Source organism: Rhipicephalus sanguineus, chromosome 1 (genome assembly GCF_013339695.2).
Source record: "Rhipicephalus sanguineus isolate Rsan-2018 chromosome 1, BIME_Rsan_1.4, whole genome shotgun sequence".
NCBI classification, from domain to species: domain Eukaryota; kingdom Metazoa; phylum Arthropoda; class Arachnida; order Ixodida; family Ixodidae; genus Rhipicephalus; species Rhipicephalus sanguineus.
The window spans coordinates 293,144,826-293,165,562 of NC_051176.1; the positions used below are offsets into that span (position 1 = coordinate 293,144,826).

Genomic DNA, 20,737 nt, shown 5'->3' on the forward strand with positions numbered 1-20,737 from the left:
GGTGGCAGCACCGTCACCCCGCTAGTGTGGATACTGGTTTCGTGTGGTGTGTGTAGAAGTGCACGGGGCTTCTGTCTTCACATCGTGATTTTGTGTTCCGTACCCGCAGAAAACTCTTCGTTATCGATGGTGAGGTTTTGTTCGGTACCACAATGCTGCACATACTGCACAGATCCAGGGATAAGCTTCCATTTTTATCCCACCGACGCGGAACGTCGCCGACTGTGGCTCGTTAGGCTTCGTAACGGCAAGACGCCTTCCACGTACGCGATGGTGTGCAGCAAGCACTTCGACGACGGTGCATTCTAGCGTTCGCGAACGAGAACGGATGAAGAGTAGTCAGCGATAACTTCGCTAATGTGTGCATTTATATGCTTGTTGCTGCTGTGCACTACGAGCGTGAAGACGGTTGTAGTAAGCGAACGCAAGGGGAGGCTTCCATGTGCTTTGATTTTCCTACACTTCCGCAGGAAAATTAAGCTAGAATCAATCGAGAAAGAAGAAAATTAATTCATGGAATTTATTCTGTGTCATTCATGTACCGTCTGCGCTGTGAATGCAAAGTTTGTTCGCGCTTGGCTATGAGTCTGTTTAAACGAGAGTCCCCGAGCTCTTTTGTAGTTCGCGCATGCTCCATTGTGTTTACACGGCCGCGAGAACAGCTCTCAGTGTTCTGCAGGGCAAGTACGTGCACCGAAACGCGGCAAGTGTGTATGCATGATCTGGTGCATAGTATCGTTTTATGAGCCCTCACTCGCCACGTAAGCGATGAAAATGCGCGAGCGAGTTTATCGCCTCTGCTGATCTTGATGAATATATTTTTCTCGCTCGCTCTCTTTTTTTTTAGGGGTTTTGGCGGAAGCGATTGAGGCCTGACGCACTTCCGACACTGAACTTGCCAAAGCGCAAATTTGACAGGCATAAGCTACCTCGCAAGTACACGGGTGTCTTTTCGCCACAAGTTATAATTGCGCAAGGAAACTCAGTTTTGCGATTTCCGTGTCGTTCCATTTTCTGTTCTGTTTAGGGGACAATTTAAGTACCGAAGTGTCAGACGTGACTTGATGGAAATATTTCTCTGCAGTAGGACCAGGACCGTACACATCTAAAGCTCGTCGCGTAACCTATAAACGATAGTCCCGAAGTTATACACCTAACCACAACGCGCAAGTGCATGAGAGCCTTTTTTTTTTAACCACCGAGCCGCTAAAAGGCTATATTCACATGAGATTTAATACTTCTAATCTTTAGGACAACGTCAAGTGCACTTTGTAATGCGCTTGAACCACAGAGCGGCACCTACACTGATATGACTCGTGAACGGAGGGTACGACGACCACACACAGCACTCTTGACAAGTGCACTCACTGATCTTATTACAGTACATATAGAGCCGATCAAGGCCAAATGCTTCTTTACATCATGTTAGGCATACGTACGAGCGGTTAAAGTTGCACCAACGCAACGGAACAAACCGCCTTTTGAGGCCCTGCATGACGTTCGCGCACATGCAAACACAACGCGGCTAGCAGACGACGCATGGAGCAATCCACACTAGGAGCGCTTCAGCCTGTAGCCGCCAGGCGGCGACTCCGCTCGATCTCGCGGCCAATAGCGTATATTGCTGTAGTTCCAATTCTCATTTTCCGGTCACATGTTCGGCCAAATAACAGTTTCATCCTGCAAACGCCGACTGCTGTCTTCGTCGACGTCACGACCACGTGACAATATATATATATATATATATATATATATATATATATATATATATATATATATATATATATATATATATATATATATATATATATATATATATATATATATATATATATATATGTGTGTGTGTGTGTGTGTGTGTGTGCGCGGCAGACAGAGTGAATGACGCTGAATACTCTGATTCAGAAATGCGCGATGGTTATGTAAAATCAACTCAAAGAAGCTGCGGAACGAAATGAAGGGCATTTTTTCACAGCAGTTTCAAGCACTGCGTGGCTCCATGGTAGGATACTTGACTGGCACTCAGAATGCCTGGGTACAATTCCGGCTCGAACCGACTAACCATCGACAACGTAGCCGACGCCGGCACCGTGTTTTCTGCAACACGACTGTGAGACTATCTATCACCTATAGCGCATACTCGCATATACCACTGGCCGCGGTGTCCAGGTATGTGCCACACGTGACATGATGGAAAGGATTTCATGACGTACGCGACAGGGAAGTCGCGTTATTCGTGTCATAACCGTCATCTTAAAAGTTGCAGCCTAGAACTAAAATATAGCAAAGGACACACAACGTCGAGCGCAAACTAGTTTATCATCTGTAAAAAAAAAAAAAAAGTTACCCTGAGAAAGGGGTATGTCAAACGAACGAGCATGCGCAGCGGATGCTCAGGAAAAGGAAGATTGGCGTGGCAAGGCGTTGGTTACAGAGAGAGAGAGAGAGATTGAGAGAAACAAAAGGAAAAAAAGGCAAGTGAATAAAGAAAAGAAAAAAGAGGCCACTATCGCAGAAGGGAGATCATGGTCAAAGTTAGCGCGTTCGTCTTGCAAATTCAACTTCAGACGCAGTGAGAACGATAGATGGTGCGCTAACGCAGATCATCCTCGCCTTCTTCCATAATGCCCAGTGTCTCAAATTTCTCGAACAGTTTTTTTTTTTTTATTTTTCGGAGCGGGCTACGACAGCTGTTTTTTTTTTTTTTTAATGTGTTTAAGGAGAGGTTGGTGCCTATACATGGCTCCGGCTACTCCTCTTCCCTTACTTATTAATTAGCGTCACGAGCTTATCAATAAAAGTAGACTCACTCACGGCAGTGTCCTTTTAAAAGGAATGTTCACACGTCATGCATAATGTCCACGTGATGACAACAATGTTCACAGACAAGACACACAAGAATCGTTCGCGCTTTGCCGAAGAGTTCAACTCACAGTCCTTTGTAGAATGCGATCACATCACACAAAAATCACTGGGCATTGCCCACACTTTAAACACAGCTGTCTTGAATCACAAGAGGCAACGCGAAACATGTGACCAGAAGTATCTCAATGTGACTCGATATCTTTCTGATATTCCCGACTCTTCTAAAAACTGTACTAGGGCGCGCGCAGCATTTTGAATAGTTTCTGTTGGCCATGGACCCAATACTTCTGTCCAATCTGTTTAGTTTTTGTAAGAATGTTTTGCGGGGAACAGCATAATTTTTGCAGTGTAGAAGGAGGTGTTCTATGTCTTCTTCTGCCTCTTCACATGTACATGTAGCGCAGTTAGTTTTTCTTATCCTATAAAGGAAGCTCTTAGTGTAGGCAGTGCCTAGACGAAGTCTGTGAATTACTGTTTCTACAGAACGTCTAATTTTAATCGGAATTTGAAATTCCATTCCAGGATCGATTGCATATAATTGGGAGTTTTGAGCTCCATTCGCTAACCAAGCCTCTTTGGACAATCGACCACAGAGTTTGTTCTTCATAGTGCATCACTCGCCGCGAGAGGTAATAAAGATAAATCGTGATCTTGATGCGCTGCATGTGCCAAACAATCAGCTGTGACATTGCCGGTGATTTCGCAGTGACTTATCCACTGGAAAACGATATCATGATGTAACTCTTTTGCTATGGCGTATGTCTTCCGAATTTCATATGTTAATTTGTTATATGTTTTGTCGAAGTTTATGTCTTTAATACACACTAAAGATGATTGCGAGTCACTTAAAATTACCCAGCGAAGCTGTTCTTTCGAAAAAATTTTCGAGAGCCGTGGTAGCCCGCTCCGAAGAAAAAACATAGATAGATAGATAGATAGATAGATAGATAGATAGATAGATAGATAGATAGATAGATAGATAGATAGATAGATAGATAGATAGATAGATAGATAGATAGATAGATAGATAGATAGATAGATAGATAGATAGAAACGGTCAAAATGCCTTTGGTCGGCAAAAAAATGCTTCGCATTTAATGCACGTGCCTCTGTATACTTGCCGTTCATCAAAAAGTTCAGCACAACAACAGATCAACAGAAGGCTCAAGAAGGCTTTCGCCTTCCCATTCTGAGAAAGTGCTGAAAAGCAACCCCAGAATTTTTTCCTTTTCTTTTTTATTTCTTTTTTAACACGAACGCCTCAAAGACGAAGCTGACGAAGCAGATGCACAGCTCGCGCACTCACCTGCTTTTATAATATTACTCACGCGCACCCCAAAGACGAAGTGAACGAAGCTTCGTTCCAGCTACGCGTGTACTAGTACACCAGCTACGCGTGTACTAGTACACGCGTAGCTGGTGCGCTTACTTCTCTTATTGAATAGACCATTTGTATTTCACATGATCTTGAAACATAGACATTTATAAGGCTTTCGCCTTAAAATCAAATGTAAAATATAAACATATACGCAAGGTGTAAACAATTAAAAAATGAAAATATACAAAGCTTAAACACGCAATACTCCCGGCTCATTCAGAAAAGTTCAGTGTGGGGGACGCGGCAACGTAATCTTGTAATAGATACATCTGACTTTCTAGTGGAACACCGTCGATTTTTCTAAGGAAACTTTAGTTGCTGGAGTCAGTCGACGGGATTGTAGTTCGGGGCGCGAATGGGACACACAAAGAAAAGCGGCACGTTCACACAAAGTACATCTGTGTGCGACTTTCTTTCTATTTGGACCATGTTCGCGCTTCTTTATTCTCTTTTCATTGTTCTTCGGTTTGATGCCTCGAGTTTCCAAGTAAGTGCTCCTTAAAATCGAGCGCTACTAAACATGGATGGATGGATGGATGCTATGAGCGTCCCCTTTATAACGGGGCGGTGACATGTCTGCCACCAGGCTCGAAGGCGAAAAAAAAAAGAAAAAAATAAACTTCCTTGTTTCATGTTGTCCTAATGCCTTATCTACATTGATTAAATCTACGTTATTATACCAAAAAATATAAATTCACGGTCCATCTCTCTGCCTCTTAAGGCAGAATGACCTTTTTTTTTTCCCAGTTATTTATTTTTGTACTTTATCTCTACTTTTCTGCCACCAATACTCTAACCGTCTCTTACTTATTTCTATCGCGGACGTGTTCAGCTTTCCATTGCTGTCCCTAAAACCCAAGGCTTCATGTAGACTCGTGCCCACACGTATACCTGGGTGAATATCGCCACATTCAATCAGTACATGTTCCATCGTTTCCTTAGTTCCCCCGCAGCATGTACATTGTTCTTCTTCGTTACTGAATTTCGCTTTATAACTACGCGTTCTAAGGCAGCCCGACCTTGCTTCAAACAGTAAAGCGCTTCCCCTTGAATTATCATAAAACCTTTCCCTCCTTATTTCGCTTTTTCCTTTTCGGTAGTTACTCAGAGCCGGCTTCTTTTCCATCGCTGTCATCCAGTAAGTCCTCTCCGCCTCTCTGACCTTCCGCTTAATGCTCCTTGTTGTCATATCGCCCGCACTGCCAGCCGTATATTTACTGGTGAGCCTCCTAGTTCTTTTTCTCCACTGCGTGTCAACGCTTTTTCTATACAAATACCTGAAAACCTTCTCTGCCCATCTACTCTCCTTCATTTTCCTCAGCCTCTCTTCGAATCTCATTTTGCTCTGCGCTTCCCTCACTTCAAAGCCTGTCCATCCCATATCACCCTTTACCGCCTCATTTGTCGTCTTCCCGTGAGCGCCCAACGCGAGGCGGCCCACCGTCCTTTGATTTACATCCATTCCTGATTGCACCTCTGACTTCATGCACACCACTGAGTTCCCAAATGTAAGCCCCGGAACCATCACACCCTTCCACAGCCCTCGAAGCACCTCGTACCTATTGTATCCCCATAAAGCTCTGTGCTTCATAATTGCAGCATTCCTCTTTCCCTTTGCTACCGATGCTTTCTCTTGTACTTCCATATATCTATCCCCCTCATTTACCCATACTCCGAGGTACTTGTACTCGCTTACCCTCGGTATTTTTTGGCCCTGTATTAAGACCGTATGGTCTCCCCCAGTCAAAAAAAAGTTTTTCAAACCAATTGGAAATTTCCAATTGGATCTAACTGGAACCAATTGGAAAATTTCAACTGGATCCAATTGGAACCAATTGGAAATTTCCAATTGGATCCAATTGTGTTTTGGGACACCCATTGGAAAAATCCAATGGGTCTAATTGGTTGCCCCCATCGTTCCGAATGGGCCTGACCAACCTAACCAATTGGTAACAGTTAAAATGCAAATGGTTTAACCAATTAGACCAATTGGGGAACCCAGTTCACCCCTTTGGAAAAACCCTCTGCTCCACTTGGACTACCCAGTTGTGTTCAATGGGTCTAGCCTACTTAATCAATTGGTAGCACAAACAAAATCCAAATGGTCTGACCAATTACACCAGTTGGTGAACCCAGTTCACCCATTTGGAAAAACCCTCTGCTCATTGGAATACCCAGTTGTGTTTAATGGGTCTAGCCCACTTAGCCAATTGGTAGCACAAACAAAATCCAAATTGTTTCACCAATTAGGTTAAGTGGTCATGCCCATTTATCTCATTAGAAATAACCTGTGGAGTGTACTAAAGCTATCCAAAGCAGTATGAACACGGAAGTAAGTTTAAATAAAATGTATTTTAACATGCTACAGAGTTCTTCGTAGCGGCATCCTCCAGTGACCTTCTTATGCCATTTCAGTCCTGTAAAAAGAGATAATGCATCATGGAAATTGAAAATCTCACAGTAGAGCATCCACTATAAGCAGTATTTATGGCAGTCACTGCCAGCAGAGATAAGCATGCTATCTACAAGCAATGCATTCATTTAGAAGCATGCATTATCAGGTCACCTACATTGAGATGCAGCTCAATAATATAATCTGCAAGGCAATTATGCGCGAGGTTCATAATCTCTGTCATCAACAAAAACATCACAACAGTACATTCAGAGACGGCAGCAAAATTGAGATTTCCGGTATCTACGTGTGTTTCATTTCTGCTGTCGCCGCATTGCCTACTATGCACTGATGAGCCTAGGTTGCACTTCAATAATAGCTTGGCCATAAAACCAACATGAAAGCCTGGTAAACACTCTAAACATGTACAAAATATTGATAAAATGAATCGACGCACTTTTTGGCCAGTTTTTCTATGTCAGCCAACTTCTCTACTACAAAATGGTTAAGCCGCTTGAGGCTGTTTTGTAGTATTTCAGCTGGTAGACCAAGCCGCAGCAGCCTCTCCTTGTAGCATTCTGTCACCATAAAAAACAAAAAAATGGAGTCAAAATTAGAGCAAGTCCTCCAACCAGTCACACTAATATTATGCAGAGCCAATGGAGGACAAACACGAGTCTAGTAAGGTAGTCATCCTGAGCTGATCAGAATACTTTTATTTATGAAAAAAAAAAGAGCTTTAGCAATAATTGCCTTAAAATTTTATGGAATAGAATTGTGCCTAACTTAACGCTGCGTTCACTTACCACGCATCACTGACACCTTCCACGGTGTTAGGGGCTCCTTTATGGGGCGATCTGGGAACCTAGGGGAGCGCTTGCCTGTAAATATAGAAATTGGTAAATTAGATAGACAGAAAATGCCACAAAAGCCAGTTGTATCCCAACTGAAAGGGTCCTGGAGCAATCTTGGTAGCCATGTTAATACATTTGCTTTGGAGGGGAACCAAGTTTACGTTCTCTGCATAATTTATAAAAGCATTTTGAGGAGTTCGAGCCTATTGATCATATTGATCAGTGACACCCAAACATACACTTTTTCCTGCCTACCTTACATGAGAGGTTTTGTGATGTCGTTACGACGAGCAATCTCATTATCCTTGCACATACGGCAATTCACAATAGCACTTTGGTCCCTAACTATTAGGTTGTCATTTGGAAAAATAAAACATGAGCGAAAAGGACAGGTGAACTATTGGGCCCATGTGCTCATCTGTTAGTGCTGAGTCTGTGTCAGCTCTACTTAAGTGCAAAAGGAACAGCTGGCTTGCATTATGGATGCACAGACACAGCCTGTTGATTTTGCAGACGTCATGGGGTTTTAGGAAAGGCATAAGACAATGAGAGAGTGACAGCTGCCCCTCCAGCATGAAAATCTAAGAATTACACACAGCATCCTAAAATGAGACAAATTTGGTCCCTGTAAATACTGTGGCTTTTATGCACAGCATATGCATGCAGGGAGTATCCACACACTAGAATGCCAAAACATAGCACCCAAAACTAAATCAAGACAGTCACTGCAACAGTAATGGCAAAAACACCACATAATAAACAAGGCGTTTGCAAGATATTTTGTAGTGCACACAAACTGACTGGAAGTAGACATTTGCATCATCGAATGGTGTGCAATCAAGAGGGTGCAGCTTTAGCACACGTGGAACATAAAGAGAAAGGCCATTCAATGAAAAGATAGACGCTAATTGTTACTTGTATATGCATATTCTCATTTTTTTTCGCAAGAAAGCCTTGAATGAGAGGGATCTTCGACCCCATGCCTAATGCATTCTCGAGTTCCACAGAGATTTTCAGGAACTTTTCTAAGGTAGCCTACCTTGTAGCGAACGCCCCTTCAAGTCTGCTGGGTCCCAGATCGCCACTAGAAGCTCTTTGACAAACAGACTGTCCTTCGGCTGCAGCTGTATGCGCTGCCATGCGCCAGTTGGGATCTTTAATCCCTGGCCTATATCCACCTGCATAGCCACAAAATACACACACATAGCCTGCACACACTGTACAAAAATATCTCTGCTGTGACAAAAATTATTTCACGACAGATAATTATCAGCAGTCTAAAAAAATTATGTAGTCACAACTGTACAATAAAGCTTAGCGAGCTTACGCTTTGGCAAGTAAAGCTACATGCACCATATTCTTCAAAATCTTACCATGTCATCAGGACCACGGGATTCAGGTGTGCTTTGTTGTGTTATAGCTGCGGGGCTACAGAAGGCACGTGCAGCAGCCGCTCCATTCTTCTCTTCGGGTCCCTGCGCCGGTGGTGGTGTTGATGGTGGCACCACTACAGTAGGCTGTACCATGGAGTGGGCGACTGTGCCGTTAGCACTTTCAACTGGAACATCAGAATTACAGACATAAGCAGGCACTTCTCAACTACAGCACTGTAATTATGAAAACGAAAATAATGCTTACTGAACCGTTCCATTTGCATTATTACTTTTTCCTGCAGCTTTTCGTTGAGTTTTCTTAATTTTTTAATTTCTTCTTCCTTTCTGTCAACCACATCCTTCATACGCTCAAGCTCCTGTGCGGCCGAGCAATTCCCATCACAATTGTGGCGAGTTTTTGCCACATCCATTTGACGCTTTTTTCTGTCCAAAAGCTTGAGCAAGTTGTCGTTTGGCTCTTTTCGTTTTTTGCCCTTCCTTTTGTTCTCTTCTTGTTCTTTCTCTTGTGGCTTAAGTGAAAGAGGAAAAGAAAATAGTATCTTAAAAGCAGATAAAGAAGCAAATTTGCACCTTGGAATAGCGTGTCATACATACCTCCTCATCACAGTTCCATTCCTGTTCCTCTCCAGGCATCATACGCCTAAATTTCAATCTTCCCTTTTTCACCTTTTTTTGCACTTCTGCTTCAGATGCTGAAATTGGTCCATACAAGGCAATGAATACTTTTAAGTTCCCTTTAATTCAAGCAACAGTACTACACCAACAGCACGTTGTTATGAAATTGGTATAATATTTAAATTCTCTAAAGAACCATCATCGGTCATTTTGAAATGCGCGCAGAGGCAGAGAATAGAGTTAACCTTTTTAGGAAAACATTCATAATTGATGCAGCGCTAAAGCCAACGACGAGAGGAACACAAAGTGCACTGGACGAGTGCGCGTCCTGTGCACTTTGTGTTCCTCTTGTCTTTAGCGCTGTATCAATAATGAAAGCATTCCAACTAAACCAACTATCATTTTTACTGCAGTATTAGGAAAACATGACTAGTCAACATTCATTCCGCACGAGTTTTAGCACGCCCGGCTGACATTAATATTGCACTGTAGTCACGTAACGTGCACCTAGACGGAAAGAGGTCGAACGTATGAACGTGTGCACGCTCGAGGCCAAGAAGGCTTTATTTATTGCGCAGCGTCTGCCAGTGACCGACCATCCGACTGCCGGCCCACCCGCCGGCAAGCACGCTGACCGACTATGCGTTAAAGCACTTGCGTAACAGCTAGTCGCACCACGTGCTCCAAGTGTCGTCAGATACAAGCATCCCAGGCAACGCCGATCATAGAAGTTCATTTGCATAGGCCTACCACAGCACACAAACTTTTATGAACGCAATGGAAGTAACGAAGCTTACCTCCTAAGTGAAGAATCTCGGCTGGGAAATAGTCTGAACTGCCGTCTTTGAACACCCAGTTCACCCAGTGCGTCGCCGCCTTGATGCGTTTTTCATCAATGTCCTGATGGTCCCATTTGTCAAAATCTCGAATATCTGTGGTGTCGACGAGGGCGCATCGCTTATCCTCAAGATACCTCACGTAAGCGTGGGAGAACATTCCGAAATGGCGATCGAATAACTGCAGCTGCACATATGCCAGCACAGCTAGCGCCTTCCACTTGAACAAAAGCAGACCAGACCAGACAAAATTTTTTCTTCCTCCATGTCTCCATGCTTGCACAAAACAATGTTGGCGATGGCGATCTGACTGATCTGACCGATCAGGCATACCTTTGGCACGGCCAGGTCTTTTTTATGTAGCGGCCGTGCCTTTGGTATCGGGTCGCCTGCGCTCATTGTGCGGCGTAGCCTGAACAATATTTTAAAAAATATAAAAAAATTTAAAACTGAACATCTAACACAACGGCGTTACGGTATCCATAATGATCGACATGGCACCATTGCACCAATATCAATGCAACAACAGATTATGTTCACAAATAATTAAAATTGATATGTTAAAATACAATCTGCGTTACTTTACACATATATTTACCACTGGTAATACAAAAGGTGACAATATTTTTGCAATCACGTTTAAGCCGCTAAGTTTGACGGAACGAGATAGCATTGCTGGCACCTGTGGTTACTTGTTTAGTCTGTGTGGACCGTTTTGACCGATCGTGTGCGCGTGTGCGTTCGAGGCCTCTTCGATTTGTTGCGCACTAAGTCTCGAACGAGTGACCATGAATCGTTCTAAGCTGTGGAAAAAACGAGGCCGCTACAAGAAATTCTTGCACCCTGGTGCAAAATTCGAAGTGCCGAAGTCGACAGTCAGCAGACACCGGCTCGCGAATGCAGCGGTAAGTAAAAGCCATCAACCATGCACCCAGTGCGTACGTGCCACATATGTTTTAGAGTAGCGTACGCAAAGCTTTGCGTTAGCGTTTGCCGCCACTGCGCAGGCGTCGTGCGCCATCCTCTTGCAGGCCCCCGTTAAAGTGTCGGAAATAGCGGGCGACCGCAACGAACGCTAACTTAGCCTACGTACGCTATTCTAAAACTCTCCAACGACGCGTACTGGCTGTCAATCCACACCTTCACACTTTTCATTTTGCACAAATAGGTATCTTCAGTTGCCGAAAATCAGACAGGCACGTCCTGGGGCGACGGGGAAACCACAAGCTCTACTGCGATTCCCCTGCAAACTGATGCATTGCCTCTGAACGAAAATGTACGTATGCGCTCAGCGCGAATTTTTTTTTCCTTTCATTTAGATGTGTTGGACGTAACCTACCTAACTTTGGGTAATAGTAATTTGTTCGTTCAAGATTAACACTTACCCTCCCCCCCTACTTGTGATGTGCGTACCACCTGCTCAAGATGTTTAAAATATTTTCGTCCCCTGTCAGCGCCTGCAGCTCATGGGTTTGAACCTCACAACTCGAAATCTCTTGCAGATTACACAGCCAGATGAAGATTTGGCTGGTGACTCGAGTGAGGCATCCCATGACAGCCTGGTAAGCAGCATTCACGCACACCTAAAGTGGCAGTAATTAGAACTTTTGAACAAATGGATAAAGTGCACGATAGATTTGTCATAGTGGTAAGAGGCAGTGCTTAATGATTGCAGCCTGCCATGAAGAAGCACGTGTGTTCGAAGCTGATCTTTCACGATATCTTGCAGAATGCACAAGAACCAGATGAGGATGCGCCTAGCGACTCGAGTGAGGCATCCCATGACAGCCTGGTAAGCAGCATTTATGCACACCTAAATGGCAGTAATTAGAACTTTTGAACAAATGGATAGAGTGCACGATAGATTTGTCATAGTGGTAAGAGGCAGTGCTTAATGATTGTGGCCTACCATGAAGAAGCACGTGTGTTCGAAGCTGATCTTTCACGATATCTTGCAGAATGCACAAGAACCAGATGAGGATGCGCCTAGCGACTCGAGTGAGGCATCCCATGACAGCCTGGTAAGCAGCATTTATGCACACCTAAATGGCAGTAATTAGAACTTTTGAACAAATGGATAAAGTGCACGATAGATTTGTCATAGTGGTAAGAGGCAGTGCTTAATGATTGCAGCCTGCCATGAAGAAGCACGTGTGTTCGAAGCTGATCTTTCACGATATCTTGCAGAATGCACAAGAACCAGATGAGGATGCGCCTAGCGACTCGAGTGAGGCATCCCATGACAGCCTGGTAAGCAGCATTTATGCACACCTAAATGGCAGTAATTAGAACTTTTGAACAAATGGATAGAGTGCACGATAGATTTGTCATAGTGGTAAGAGGCAGTGCTTAATGATTGTGGCCTACCATGAAGAAGCACGTGTGTTCGAAGCTGATCTTTCACGATATCTTGCAGAATGCACAAGAACCAGATGAGGATGCGCCTAGCGACTCGAGTGAGGCATCCCATGACAGCCTGGTAAGCAGCATTTATGCACACCTAAATGGCAGTAATTAGAACTTTTGAACAAATGGATAAAGTGCACGATAGATTTGTCATAGTGGTAAGAGGCAATGCTTAATGATTGCGGCCTACCATGAAGAAGCACGTGTGTTCGAAGCTGATCTTTCACGATATCTTGCAGAATGCACAAGAACCAGATGAGGATGCGCCTAGCGACTCGAGTGAGGCATCCCATGACAGCCTGGTAAGCAGCATTTATGCACACCTAAATGGCAGTAATTAGAACTTTTGAACAGATGGATGGAGTGCACGATAGATTTGTCATAGTGGTAAGAGGCAGTGCTTAATGATTGCAGCCTGCCATGAAGAAGCACGTGTGTTCGAAGCTGAGCTTTCACGATATCTTGCAGAATGCACAAGAACCAGATGAGGATGCGCCTAGCGACTCGAGTGAGGCATCCCATGAAAGCCTGGTAAGCGGCATTCATGCCCATTCTTGCCAGACATTCGTCTGCTTCAAATTTGTTTATTTCTAGTTCACCAGATGCACTCACATTCTGCCATTTGGAACGTGTTCTTGCTTAGCATAAAGTGCATCAATTAAGCTTGAAGCTGTGTAATGCACTAGGGATGTGCGATTATTCGAAAATTTCAAAAAAAAAAATCGAATAACTTATATTTGATTTGGTACTTAAATTGAATAGCGCATGTTTGAGTTGCCGACTGTTTTTGAAATACTTTTCAAATAATTAGCACCAACAGGAAAACCCGAGAAGAACAACACATAGGGAGGGTGAAGGATCATTTTTCTTTTTTTAATTGGTGAACTGCCCTGATGCATGCAGGTCAAGCTTTTACAGGACTATCAAAGCTTTAGTCATCAGGACTTTTCCCCTTGAACTCCGGTGTCCCCGAAGCGAATGTGTCCTCTATCAACTATCATTGTCATAAGATTCATGATGTTCATTCATAAAACATTGTTTAACTTTTAGGTCCTAGTGTTATTTAAAAGCTGGTGGCAAAGTACTACCTCGAATACTGAAGTAACTGCTCTATTCATCCTACAGTTGAAAAATACCTCTTGACTCTAATCGCTACTGTATACGAGTGTGCCTCAGTTTACGTAACCGTGGTACATTTCTCTGTTAAATGTAATTGTAATGTTACTTTGTTAAAGTTAGTGAATATTTATTTCGAATAGAAAAAAAGTTGTAGAATTCTAGGCCTCTCTTGAAAATGGTTGCCTTGCTATTCAAAAACTATTCGAGTAGTATTTCAGTATGATCACTATTCAATTCAGTTCTAAATTTCGCTATTTGCACCACCATATAATCACCCTTTAATGGTATTCTTTTATAGAAACGTACAAGAGCTTTTACCATACTTTGCCACTATTGGATTTTAGCTGATTCATCTATATCAAATTTAATCAGGGCAATATTGTCATATAATAAAACAACCGTTCTATTGCATGATGGAGGTAGGTCTTTTTATTTGGGTTACTGCAGCAGAAATATTGGCATAAATGAAAAGTGTGTAATATATAATTGAGAGGTGGGTGACCTGATGTTCAAGCATACTTTTTAATGGTACAGAAGACATTGGATGGATTAAAAATTTGTGTCCATTGCTTTCATCTATCCTGCACCTCTTCTGCCATTAACATATGCGTGCTGTATAAATTGTGCTGGTAAAACTGAGGATTATAGGACTAATTCATAAGTAAACATTTTTTACAGGGTGAAGAGCAACCAGGGAGGAGACCCCATATGTCCCAGCCAAATGACAATTTCACTGACTTATTTCGGGAAATTGTAACAGAGAAAGTGGTTGTGTCAAGGGGGGACATTCTCTTAATGGTGATGAAATATGCTCTGAAAACAAACTTGTCTTTAACAGCGCTTTCAAATCTCACTAAAACGATTAATTTAATGTTTGAACGACCGATTTTGCCTCACTCGCAGTACATGTTTGGGAAGCTATGTAGTACTGTTGGGACGAAAATGACGTTTCATTTTTTTTGTCCGAAGTGTTATGTGCACGCAGGTCACTCACAGACAAACACATCTCTACAGTGTCCAAAGTGTGGCCACGTCATGGAGGTCTCCGCCATGGCAGATGCGCCATTTTTTGTTCTCCTAGACATACCATCACAGGTGCAAAAGCTTGTCAAAAACTGCGATTTACTTGACCTCACAAAACCGCTTAGATGCCGCAACACCTTGTCTGATATAACAGATGGACAGTTGTACCGCGACTTTGTAACCTCCACAGTTGGTTTTGGCAACAGGATCAGTTTTGTTTTAAATACTGATGGAGCACCTCTTTTTAAGTCTAGCGGGACTGCCATTTGGCCTGTGCAGCTTCTCATAAATGAGATTCCACCAGAGCAGCGCATGAACAAACTTGTCCTAGCAGCACTCTGGTTTGGAAAAGAGAAGCCAGATATGGGATTATTTCAAGGTCCTTTTGTAGATGCATTGAACAAGCTTGGAGAATATGGATTCTTGCTTGAGCATGAAGGAAAAGAAAAGGTATTTAAAGCCTTTTGTATCTGCTGTGCTGTAGACACAGTTGCTAGAGCACCCATGCAGGGTGTGATGCAATTCAATGGTTATTATGGGTGCAACTGGTGTCTACAGCGAGGAGATAGAGTTGCAGGAGCTACGAAATATCCTGTGCAACAAAATGAGCCCATTGAGCGCACCGAAGAACAAATGCTCCATGATATGGAAACGGCAGTAAAGGATGGAGCTCCTGTCCATGGCGTGAAAACTGTGTCACCCCTGATAAATTTGCAACAGTTCAATATAGTGTCGGGATTCGTTCCAGACTATATGCACTGCGTCCTGCTGGGCCTAGGGCGCCAGTTCCTGGAATTATGGCTGGAAGGCACTGGACGGGAATTTTACATAGGCCGCCACCTAAGAATTATTGATGAACGGTTGCTCTCATTAACACCTCCAAGAGAAGTGAAGCGAATGCCCAGATCATTGAAAGAGAGGAAGTGGTGGAAAGCCAAGGAATTGGAAAACTGGATCCTTTTTTACAGCCTTCCTGTGCTTGAAGGGATCTTGGAGAGAAAGTATTTGCAGCACTGGGCATGCCTTGTAGAAAGCTTGCATCTCCTCCTTGAGGAGCACTTGTTCACCTGTGACCTGGCCATTGCAGAAAAATATTTGCTTGAATTTCACATCAAAACAGAGGTTCTTTATGGGAAGGAGTCCATGACGTACAACATGCACCAGGTCACCCACTTAGCCAAAAGTGTGCACCAATGGGGGCCGCTATGGTCTCATTCAGCATTTCCGTTTGAATCCGGAAATGGTTCACTGAAGTCAACTGTGAAAGCAACAAACGGAATTCCGCATCAAATCTGTCGCTCACTGCAAATGCAGAGTGCAGTGTATGAGCTAACAAAACTGTCTGAGGCACCTCAAATTCTGGCATACTGTTCTTCCTTCGATAAAACTGTAACCCAGAAAGCAGTTTCAGTGTGTGGAAATATTAATTTTTTTGGTAGAGGAGCTCTGTATTCACGAAGTGACACATCGGTGCAAAACCATGACAAGCTCTCTGACCATGTTCAGCAGTTTTCTCGCGTGCTAAAAAAAAAGACTGTCCTCACCAACAGAAAGTATGCAGAAAACAAAAGGACTAATAGCTCTTGTGTTCAGCTTACAAGTGGTGCATATGCTGTCATTGAACATATATTATGTGACAACAACTCTCAAGCATATGCTGTAGTCCGTCGGCTAAAGTGCTCTCCTCTCAGGTACATGTCGACAACCATGAAACATCTTTCAAAAGTGGTTGGGCATTCATCAAGAATGGAGCTTATTGAATTGACAGATGTCTGCAAAGTCTGTGTGCTTATTCAGCTTGATGATACTTATATATCTCCTGTCCCGAGCTCTTTCACACTGTAGTTTTATAGTGTCAGCGATTGAAAATTTTGGTGAAAGTCCATTTGGTCAGGATATACAGTACACATGGATTGAAATGTGCAAATTTAGGGCTAAGTATAATGCGCATGCTTTTTTTCCAGCTTCTACAGTTCATGTCATATCGGCGTAATTTTGACTCGAATGCTTACATCAGGGTAACCTTGCTTTTAGCGTCCTGATTTTCAACAACTTGATGTGGTTGTCACAAGGAATTGCACGTAGCAGTCGTTATACTACAAAAAAGTGATGTCGTGTTTTAATATACTGTACATTTGTTCCTGGAAATAACACATCGAGTTGGCACTTTGAGTAGTGCTTTTGCTGTCTGTTTCGGTACTCTGTCTCTTGACATTGGCCGCAAAGCTATAAAGTGCCCGTTTCTTTAGAGAGACAAAAGTGTTTCCTACCCTGTAATGGCAGACATTTGTATAACAGTGTTTCAATCCGTGAAATATTTTGTAGTGTTGTTCGGACATTTGATACAAACGTTGTATGTTGCTTCGTGTTGCCAGACTGAATATGCGTCTGACTATACTCCGATGTATCTGGCTTAATGTGCAAATTCTCTTGTATGTATACGTGCACTTAAATTTTAGATGGACGCAGCTCGGGCTGCTTTTTGCATTTTGGTTGAATGTGAATGTTCTTATCTATGTACATGTGACTATTCAGTTTTGTTATATTGTGATTTGAGATATTTTAGCGTACAGTGCATGAAGTTCAAATAAACGACATAAGCAAAAGATATAAAGGTCTTTTTTGTGCTTGTTTCTACAGTTTGTGCAAATGTAGAAATCAGCCACTGATGTTTGAGACATTTAAAGGCCTCCACACCATTTTTTATAGCACGTACATACTAACAGGAAGATGTACGTGGAGTGTACATGTTGTAATAGTTTGTGACCATCGTAAAACTAAATTATGGGAGTATTGGAGCAGATATGGTGCGAATTTTTTTTTTATTTTGCACAATAAACACTTAAATGCATCTTGAAATCATTCCAAAATACATGAGTCAATACATTGAAGTGTCATATTAATTACTATTGCATAATTTTTAGCAGTATTTTACATGACAGCTAAGTAAACCAACTGAGAGATGTCTGTGTGAGCATGCACCTCTAGTTGGTGCCTCCACTGCTGACCAACTGAGCATGTTCAAGAACCAACAGGAATGCATTTCCAATTGGCAAAACCAAATAGTCGAATTGGAATTGCCCAATAGGTGCTTCTTACTGCTCACCAATTGGTGCACCCAATTGGTCAACTGGTTCACCCAATTGGTCAACTGGTGCACCCAATTGGCCAATTGGTGTGCCCCACTGTTGACTATAGACTGCTTAGAGAACCAATTGGAGTAGGGCCAATTGGTTAGCATTCCAATTGGACATTCCAAACCATCCAATTCAAACCAATTGAATAATGGGTCACACCAACTAGGGCCAATTGAAACCAATTGGCATTTCCAATTGGTTTCAATGGTTTTTTTTGACTGGGGCGCGCAGTGACCGCTTCACACTACGAGCTTTTTACTCATGGTCGCCACTGGTTTGCCAGCTATATGCACGCCGCTTTAATCGACAATTCATTAGCCTCCACTAGCTCTTCATTATGAACGGAGCACACCGGGAAGACGCAAGGGAAACAAAAAAAAGAAAAAAAAAGAGTAGAGACGGCTATACGACCGCAATGCTGTTCGCTTATTTTTGCCTCTGAGGTAGCGTATAACAAGGCTCACAGTGCGCAAACATTTGAAAGAAAAGCAATGCCAGGTAAACTAACCTTATTCCACAAGTTTTTGCATAAAAGGCGTAATATAGGAAATGCTTTACAAATATCCAGATATCATGAAACAAAGTTACAAATGCCCCCATTCCCCCCATTCTTGCTGTAGAAGCTGCCTGAACCAAAAATGCGGTAAAAAATTCACAAATAGAAGTGCATGTAATATCTCAATCACTTCAGAAAATAGTTCAAATGCTGAGATCCCTTATGTACCTAGCCTGAAAAAATGCAACAATCGCATTTATATATATATATATATATATATATATATATATATATATATATATATATATATATATATATATATATATATATATATATATATAGCTTCAAGCCTTCACCATACGAAATGAAAACAGTTTCAAACAACTTATTCTCAACTTCAGATGTTTTCACGGTTCTCGGAGGTTAGCGTTCGCCCAGTTCAGAGACTTTACAAAAAGATGTGGACGAGTGGTTACATAATATACAATTGTTTCCGCGGCAGTTGAATGCGCGCCAGCAGGGCACCCGACCACGATTTCCTGCTTTTTCCTGATGACCTCAATATAGCGTCCACCACAATTTCGTGCTGAAGCTCCGGAGTACTTAAATAGCGGGTCTGCTCATCTCTTGAATAACTAAAGAGATGACCAGACGGGTAAAGCAAGCCTCTTTTGTCCCGCAGACGCGTGCAATACTGCTCTGAACTGAGAATCACGTTTGTTTTCGGGCGATCGCTCGTAACATGAAGTGAGGCATACACGATCTTGCACTGTTATCGTTTCATTTTCTTTGGTTTGTCTTTTTTAAGGCTAAAGCCTTAGATGCCTCATCACACAAGAAAATTGACTGTCGGCGTCCCGCGTAGCCAACACGAGTGATGCGCAAAATCATCACGCGATGACGTCGACAGAACTTGTGACGCCACTATGACGTCATTCAACGTGACGTCATATGATGACGCCATCGCGTGACATGGTCGCTTTGCATTGTTGCCTCCGTGATCGGGGCCGATCACGGAGGCAATGTAAAAGCAGGTGAGGTGCAGAAAGCTTGCAATGCCTTCGATCCTGTCGGCAGTCCGAAACCACGTTATGTGCAGAAAGCTTTCAGAGAGGGGCGAGGGAGGATCAATGCATCGATTGACGAAAAAGATGGCTTTCGTTTTCAAGTCATCTCAGGCGAATGCATAAGGAACCACGTTTTTTTTCATGTAATTTTTTTCGCATACATTTTACCTATGCGGTGAGTTCTTCAAAATGTATGGCTAACATGTTGACATCGATATCGGTGACCACCACGTTTTTTATAGCCTGACGGAAACAAATCGTCAGACCACACATCGTCAGAATTATTTCTGGCTACAGAAAGCGGGTTTGCGCGCCACACACCATATTATTATTGTTAGTCTTTACACAAATGGCAAGCATGTCAAGTTAGTGATGCCATGACCTATCGGTCGTGTTGGGCATACGTACATTCGTGGCCCTCCGTGCTAATTTTAGTGTATACCACGTGAACGAGACGCGTGTAATTTTTTACTTTTGGTACCGCGGCCACGCCGACTGACACATTCGGGTTCGCATGAAATGGCTTGAAACAGCAGAGCGCAGGAGGCAGCCTTGTAAAACAAATCAAATGCACGAAATAAAAGATAGGATATGAAGGGTGCAAACGCGTTAGCATGCATGAGCTAGTTACTACGTGCATATGTGCCACGTTCTCCTGCTTATCTCCAGTTTATTCTCTCCTGCAAGTTTACGTTCGTCATTCCACACGAAATTAAGTTGAGCGCCTTTTCTCACGATGAAGTGCGTGCAGGATGTGTTCATCAAACAGCCGCGGAAGTGTGGACCAATGCGGTGAGAAACCAGTTGAAAGGATATATACAAAATCCCCGTTTCACAACATACAAAATAACAAACGCGTTCTCTGTGTGATGAGTCGCTGCAGTATTATGTTGCAGTGACACAGTATTAAATATTGCCCAAATTTCCGCAATTTTAGCTAATAGTGGCCAAAATATCACGCGCGTAGCAGACGCTCGCCGCTTTGACGCGGCTTCCGCCGCGGAGAAAGCCCACGGGTCCGGCACGTCAGCGCCGCGGCGCGGGAGTTCACCGCAAAAGGCCCTCGCTCCTCCCATGTATTCGCGCGGCGCTTTGGACACTCCACCTATTCTAGGTCACTCTAGCGGGGCGCTCGTGCTCTCCTTCCCTCGCTGA

The 20,737-nt window shown here is 43.0% G+C and overlaps 2 protein-coding genes across 3 annotated transcripts; one reads left to right on the top strand and one right to left on the bottom strand.

Annotated features, from left to right (window-relative positions):
- Positions 1-6,576: 6,576 nt before the first annotated feature.
- LOC119379282 (BEN domain-containing protein 5) lies at positions 6,577-10,595 on the bottom strand. 2 transcript variants are annotated; one of them, XM_037648549.2, is made up of 8 exons: positions 10,296-10,595; positions 9,478-9,575; positions 9,128-9,392; positions 8,863-9,047; positions 8,529-8,667; positions 7,442-7,516; positions 7,093-7,213; positions 6,577-6,660 (listed from the first exon to the last, which is right to left on the bottom strand). In XM_037648549.2, exons 1-8 carry the CDS (start codon positions 10,492-10,494, stop codon positions 6,645-6,647), a joined length of 1,098 nt encoding a protein of 365 aa, XP_037504477.1. In that variant the 5' UTR covers positions 10,495-10,595; the 3' UTR covers positions 6,577-6,644. The 2 variants fall into 2 exon arrangements, with proteins under 2 accessions (XP_037504477.1, XP_037504476.1); XM_037648548.2 differs by having other exon boundaries at positions 6,618-7,213.
- Positions 10,596-11,057: 462 nt separating this feature from the next.
- On the top strand, positions 11,058-17,769 carry LOC119379283 (uncharacterized). The gene is made up of 10 exons (XM_037648550.2): positions 11,058-11,239; positions 11,503-11,610; positions 11,837-11,896; positions 12,064-12,126; positions 12,293-12,355; positions 12,522-12,584; positions 12,751-12,813; positions 12,980-13,042; positions 13,209-13,271; positions 14,538-17,769. Exons 1-10 carry the CDS (start codon positions 11,123-11,125, stop codon positions 16,725-16,727), a joined length of 2,853 nt encoding a protein of 950 aa, XP_037504478.1. The 5' UTR covers positions 11,058-11,122; the 3' UTR covers positions 16,728-17,769.
- The last annotated feature ends 2,968 nt before the right edge of the window (positions 17,770-20,737 follow it).